We start from the raw sequence: 7,658 nt of genomic DNA on the forward strand, positions 1-7,658 counted from the left end.
TCCTAGACCCATTTTGTAGGACAAAATTACACCAAATTCTCACTGCACACTGCTGCAGTGACATGGCTCCTTTAAATGGACCCATTCATTTACCATTCATTAACACATAACATATCCATTTGATCCCAATTTAGGTACATGGTATCACACAGAAGTTACATGTAGGTAAAATTAAACATCACACAACATACAGGAATGAATGTTTGCATTTTCGTTTCTCCTGATGCAAATTGGAAACACAACATATTCATTCAGACAAATAGCTCAAAGGCTCCTTGATGGGGATTCGAAACTGGTCTTCTTTAGTGACAGTCCAGTTATTGTTCTGCTGGTAATAACAGTACCAACTTGTGGACAGGTCTCTCCAGTTCACTAGGGGGGCGTTGACGCTTTCCCTCATTGTCCAGCAAGCCGTCGGCCATCAGCACCTTCACCTTCCTGATCAAGCCGTCCTTGCTGGGGTAGACCTCGATGACACGCGCGAGGGGCCACCTGCCACGAGCATCGTCGTTCTCCTTCGCTATCACCACATCTCCAACTGCGAGTTGTCTGCTTGGGCTGACCCATTTCTGGCGGTTCTGCAGTTGCTGAAGATACTCTCTTCTCCACCGTAGCCAGAACTGATTGGTCAAATACTGTACCCTTCGCCACCACTTCCGTGCATACATATCCTCCCGCTGGAACTGTCCTGGAGGGGGTAGAACGACCTTCGGCTTCATGGTTAGAAGATGAAGCGGTGTCAGCGGCTCCGGTGGTTCATGGTCACTTAAACCGGACGTGGTCAGGGGTCTGGAATTGATGATGGCCTCTGCCTCTGTCATGAAGGTACGAAAGGCCTCATCATCTAGCTGGCTTCCTGCAGACTTCATTAGCGGCTCTAGGACACGGCGAACTGTCTGGATCTGTCGTTCCCATACACCGCCCATATGAGATGCATGTGGAACGTTCATTTTGAATGGAATCCAGTCGCATCCATTCTGCAGTAGGTACTCTTGCACCTCACTCTGGTCCATTTCAGCTAGAGCTTCCCTCAGTTCACTGCGAGCTCCCACGAACATTGTACCTTGGTCGGAGCGCAGTTGTCTAACAGCTCCTCTCCTGTTCATAAAACGTCGGAGTGCATTTATGAAGGAGCTTGAAGTTAAGCTGCTCGCAGTCTCCAGGTGGACACTTCGGGAAGCCATACAGGTGAAGATAACTCCATAACGCTTCACTTGGCTGCGTCTTTCTTTGACCAAGAAGGGGCCGAAGTAATCGACACCACAGTATGTGAATGGAGCTGAGGGCTCGACTCGATCATCCGGGAGCTCTGCCATCTTCTGCTGCACCATTGGACCACGGCGTCTCCTACACGTCACACAGGAAGAGATGCACTGAGATACTGCTGAAGACCCTCCAATGACCCAGTATCCAGCTTGACGCAGCTCGTTATGAGTAATTCCTCGACCCATGTGGTGTGTTCTTTGATGATGGTGCAGTATGAGCAACTTGCTGATGTGACTCCTGCGGGGCAAGATGATAGGATGCTTAATCTCACTTGAGATGTTGGCTCTGTCGATGCGTCCTCCTACTCGGATAATCCCGTCATCGTCCAGATAGGGGTCAAGTCTGTACAAGGCGCTGGTCTTCTTCAGAGAAACATTTCTCAATCTTGCAGCTTGTCTGTCAGCAAACTGTGTTGTGTTGCTAAGTTCTTGGAGTTCTCGCATTTCCTCCGGGAAGCAGTCTTGCTGAACGCTCTTCAGTATTGCCTTCTCGGCGTCTTTCAACATTGACACCGTTAGTGGCAATAGTGATGGCTTGACTGTGCTGTCCTGTACAGGAGCACAGGGCTTGACTTCCCTTCTTTGAAGACGTTTCTTCAACTGCAGGCAACGGGCAACAGCCTTATGTGCTTTTTGCCAGCTTGAAAATCTCTGGAATCTGTCGACCTCAAAGTTTTCAGGCGGGGTCTTCCTCTCTGCACCTGTAGCCATGACTGTGGCTCTCCTCACTTCAGGATCGTCCTCCTCTACTGTGGGGTTCGCACTCGTGGTCTCTTGTTTGGGTTTGAAAATTCCATTCTCCCACAGGAACTTGGGTCCCGTCAGCCAGGAACTGCCTTGGACGAGGTGCTGAGCTGTGATACCTCTTGAAGCCTCATCAGCAGGATTATTGGACGTGTCTATGTAGAACCAGGAATCGGGCTCAGTAAGGTCTCGGATGAGCTGGACTCTGTTTGCCACAAAGACATGGAATCTGCGTGCTTCATTCTTCACATACCCCAGAACCACCTGACTGTCAGTCCAGAAGAATTCTACTACCGACTCATACCTCAGCTCTGACTTGAGGAATGCACTGCTCTTGGCTGACAACGTTGCTGCGGTCAGTTCCAACCTTGGAATGGTGACTTGTCTCAGTGGAGTTACTCGGGCTTTTCCAATCACAAAAGAGCAGTGTGCCTTGTCTTCCTGGTTGATAAGCCGTAGATATGAGCACTGTCCATAACCATCTTGACTGGCATCCGAGAAGTGGTGAAGTTCTACTTGCTTGATGTCTCCGAAACCACTTGGTTTATAGCACCTCATAAACTGCAAGTCATTCAGATGCTGGAGGTCATGAAGCCACTTCTCCCATTCAGGACGCAGTTCATCCGGCATGGGTGCATCCCAGTCTAGGTTCTGTTTGCACATCGATTGCAGGATACGTTTGCCTTTCAGGATTACAGGACCCAGAAATCCACTCGGATCATAGATTGAACTGATGGTGGAAAGCACACCTCGTCTTGAGAAGGGGTTTTTCTTCACCTGAACTCTGAAACTGAAGGTATCATTCTCCACATTCCAAGATACTCCCAGAGCTCTTTCCAGTACAAGCTTGTCAATGTCCAGGTCCACGTCTTGAAGGCTCTTGGCACGCTCTTCTACAGGGAAACCTCTCAGAACTTCTCTGCTGTTTGATACAAATTTGTGGAGCTTGAGACCTGCTTTTGCACATATGGCTTGGCTGTTCTTCAGCACTTTGATGGCTTCTTCTGGTGTAGGTCTGGAGCTCAGCCCATCATCCACATAGAAGTCATTGCGAATGAAATCTGCTGCATCTGATCCATACTCTTCCTCACCATCATCTGCAGCTCTCATCAACCCGAAGTTGCTGCATCCTGGTGAGCTGGCTGCTCCGAACAAATGGACTTTCATTCGGTATTCCACGACCTCGTTGGTTTCATCTCCATCCTTGTACCACAGGAACCGAAGCAGATTTCTGTCTTCCTCTTTCACATAGAATTGGAGAAACATGCCTTTCACATCAGCCATGAAAGCTACGGCTTCTTTCCGGAATCTGCAGAGTACACCTAGAAGCCCATTCATCAGGTCGGGACCCTGTAGAAGATGATCGTTCAGGGACACGCCTTGGTACTTGGCAGAGCAGTCGAAGACTACTCTAATCTGGTCGGGCTTCCGCGGGTGATACACACCAGTATGAGGGACATAGTTTACTCTACCGTCTTGGACATCCAAGCAGTCAGCTGGCACTCTTTCAGCATAATTCGTCACTACATCCTCCATGAAGGTCTTGTAGTCAGCCAGAAACTTCGGGTTCTTGCGGAATCTGGCAGACAGCTGTCTCCATCTCTTCAGGGCTAGGATCTTGTTGTCCGGAAAGCTGGCCTCATCTGACTTCAGGGGCAGGGGCATTTCGTAATGGCCATCACTTCTCTGCCTGATGCCGTCTTCCAGGATGGACATAAATCTAGCCTCTTGAACTGATAGTGGTGCTCCTTTCGGACTTGTCATTTGGAAGTCTTGTTCCAGGATCTTGAGAACTGTCTCAGGCGAGAACACTTCCTTCACTTTGGTGGAATGTACAAAGTGGGGATATTCTTGTTTTACCTGGATCCTGTTGCATACAGCACTATCTTCAGGTTGAGAAGGAGTCTGACACACTCTGCCCACTACACCCCAGCCGAGCGACGTTCTCATGCCGTAAGGGTCATCTTCTCCACCAGCTATGACTTCTCTCGGTCTGATGGCTCTTGGGCAGTTGTTTCCTATCAACAAAGAAACTTTGATAGCTGGGTTGTATGGCATCAGTTGGTCAGCGATTGGGGCTAGATGTGACCATCTCCTCAGAACATCAGCCTTGGGTATTTGGGAACGCTTGGCTGGGACTTCTTCTCTTGTGAAGCAGGGGGGAAGCTGGATGATTTGTTTCTTGTGGAAGTCTAGGACCTCTAGACCACTGATCTTTTGACATCTCACGTGAGTGCTCTGATGCATTGTCGTCAGCATGAGATCTGTTTCCTGTCCTTGTACTTCCATTCTGTCACACAGATCCTTAGATACAAATCCAACGTTGGACTGATCGTCAAGTATGGCATACTCAAGATACTCTCTTGATGGATTATCAGCATGTCGAACCCACACTGGCACAATCATACAATGGTCCTTGCCATCTTGATCTGGTAGAGAGCAGACGCTTGTACACTTTGAACTTCCTGATGACTGTTCTGCCTTTTCCCGGTGAAGACAGGTCAAGTGGGCTTCGCCGCACTTCTTGCACTTGCGTTTCTTGGTACATTCTTTCACAAGGTGAGAACTACTCTCACCGCATCCCATGCACAAGTACTTTTGGAAAAAGAATGCCTTCTTGGCATGGTAGGACTTCTTCTGAAAAGATGGGCAGTCATCAAGGTGGTGGTCTTGTTTGCAACATGGGCAGGATGAGTACTCTATCCGCTTGTTCGTTTCTGCAGATGTAGAAAATGACCGTCCTTGAAAGTTCTTGGACTTTGATGGGACTGACTTCTGCTTGGATTCATCCGGTCTAGAATGTTCCAACTCCGGAATATTCGCTTTCTCTGCAGCGCTTCTCACAAACTCTGTGAATATCGCGAATGTTGGATACGTGCCATACCCACACCGTTGCCATTTATCGACTTCGTCTCTCCACTTGCGTTCCAGGTAGAAAGGCAGCTTCATCACCAACTTGACATTCTCTTGTGGATAGTCCAGTATACCAAGAGAGTCAACCGTCATTTTAGCAACACTGACTTGTTGCAAGAAGTCTGCAAATGATCGCAATCCACCTGGGTTCCTGTCTGATATCCTTGGCCAAGAATTGAGTTTCTTCATGAACGCTGAAGACACGATGCTGGTATTGCCATATCTGTTGGCGAGAGACTCCCTTGCCTTCAAATACGCCTCATCTGTACCCAGTAGGAGATAGTGCTCTACCACCGTCTTCGGCTCTCCAGTAACATGGTTATTCAACAGGTTAAGCTTCGTAGCTGCGTCAAGAGGTTTTGAATCCACAAAGCTTGAAAAGGCATTCCTCCACAGTGGATATCGTAGCGGATCACCGTCAAATACAGGGACATCTATCTTGGGAAGCTGACTTGCTGCAGCCACTTGTTGACTTGTTGCATTTTGTTGCATGATCATGTTTGCCACGTGAGTGAGGGATTCTGCAACCTTTTCCATCCAAGATGAAGTGAGTGTATCCTGTGTCACAGGTTTTGCCTGACCAACTTCAGGAACAACGGGATCTGCGTCTTTAACTTCCACATCATCTACTGGCTGTGAATTAAAGAATCTCTGCACTGATTCTTCCCTGCTCTCCCGTGGTAACAAGATGTTGCTGGATCTAGACGTTTCTGTAAGGTTGTCATCCTCATCTGACTCGTCTAACTCAGATAATTTCTGCTCCAACTGTTTCTTTATCCTCAATCGCTTCAATTCCATCTTGGCCTTTTGCATCTTTATGGCGTGCTCATGTTCCCTCTGCAGAATCTCGATCTGATCCTCTTTGTCCATCACATCTAGGTCCGCTTGAAATGCTTTCATTAGCCTTTCACTCTTGACTGATTTTCCTTTGCTTGATACACTCCTCCTTGAAGTTAACTTTTTCTCATCTCCAATCATCATTTCCGGCAGTGATTTAGACAAGATTTCACCCTTCACGGATGAGTGATCGTGACCAGCTGAACTCTCAGCCTTACTGTCCACCTTGGACTGATCAAGTATACTGGAAACATTCGCGGCAGCCATAATGATACTCACTGTATTAGTACTCCAATACTTGTTCTGTTGAAACTACAGATCATACAATTCAAAGGAATTCAGAACTTTCCGAATCCCATCGACGTTGGAAACTGTTCCAATTGATGACAGTGACGCGATGCTCATCGCTCGTTAGACGACAGTCCGCTTTATTTGTTGGACGACAGTCCAGTTTGATTGTTATTGTGACTGCCTCCGGGACAACTCGTACCACGGAGGAGTTTCCACTGTTCATTCAAAACAACCCTCCTTAGTTGTTATTCACAAGGTCAAATATGAAGCAAGGTGACATCTGGTTACCGTGACAAATACTTGTTTATTACGCTAACACACTGATGTTTCCAATATGAAATTCCAGTCAACTCTTCAGTTATGGACTTCCAGTTACTGAGCTTCACTTTAGATAACGACCTTCGATTCATATGCACCTTCAGTTCATAACGGACCTTCAGTTCATACCGACCTTCAGATAACAATCTGAAATATAATACACAAAACCAAAGTTTTACAATTACGTTTGAAATATACATGAATGGCTTCATGAGACATTACATGATTTAACACCATTTTAGCTCACTTAAAGTCTAATAACATAATCTACCAATAATCTATATCACTAACTTAAAATACATGTTATCGTTCACTTTACTCACCAATCATAAACCAAACTTATCCATGCTTTATGGTTTTCTGAATTAACTGTTCTGTAATCAACTAATTCCTCAACTATTTATATTATTTATATACTTTATTAAAATCTACTTCCAATATTATCCAAAACCTAATTCACTTTTAAACTTTCATAACTTCAACCATATTTTAACTTATTATTAAAGTTATTGTTGCATAAATCAACACGGAAATATAAATTCTCAAACTTTTCCTTATGTATCACTGTCCATAACAGAGTACAAAATAAGCTTTTTCTATTAACTCAAAATTATTAACTATAACAAATTACTATATTAAAACCTCAATTATAACTTCATAAAACTGTAACATAAAACCTAACAATTATAAACGCTATACACCAGCTAACAACTTGTCAACTAATGTCAAAACTAACATTAAATTATAATCTCAACTCATTGTGAACGTGTGTCAATTTGTTTCTACTAAACATCCACTACTTTAACAAAAAAAAAACATGTTACACAATCTAATGCTTGACAGTATCAGTACATTGTACTTCTGTACTTCTCTAATAACACTTGTGAGAATATAACTCATTAACCAAAACTACCTACAGTAATGTAGCAAAAAGGTATAATACACTGTACATCCCTACCATTCCGCTTTACATCCATACTCTAAGGCACAAGCACATACTGCTTACAGAATGAGAGAGAAGGAGAGAGAGAGGAGAGGGAGAGGAGAGGGAGAAGAGAGAGAGAGAGGAGAGAGAGGAGAGGGAGAAGAGAGAGGGGATATAGAGAGGGGAGAAAGAGGGGAGAGAGAGACCAGTGTGCATGGGGCATCGCTGGCTTCTTCTTTGTCTACTCCCATCTGTCTACAAAGATTTGGCAAATCAAATCCTGCTCTGTAAATATTCCTTACAATCTACTCATTCACTACCATGATCACACACATCATCATAGGCTATAAAACATTGTAAAGAAG

At 45.3% G+C, this 7,658-nt stretch overlaps 1 protein-coding gene across 1 annotated transcript; it reads right to left on the minus strand.

Moving 5' to 3' along the window:
- Window positions 1-317: 317 nt before the first annotated feature.
- On the minus strand, window positions 318-6,026 carry LOC139709061 (uncharacterized). Its single transcript, XM_071621027.1, has one exon. It carries the CDS (start codon window positions 6,024-6,026, stop codon window positions 318-320), a length of 5,709 nt encoding a protein of 1,902 aa, XP_071477128.1.
- Between the last annotated feature and the right edge of the window lie 1,632 nt (window positions 6,027-7,658).

The sequence above is a fragment of the Diadema antillarum genome, unplaced genomic scaffold (genome assembly GCF_040938485.1).
Source record: "Diadema antillarum isolate AM-2024a unplaced genomic scaffold, OU_Dant_1.0 seq00001402_RagTag, whole genome shotgun sequence".
NCBI lineage: Eukaryota > Metazoa > Echinodermata > Echinoidea > Diadematoida > Diadematidae > Diadema > Diadema antillarum.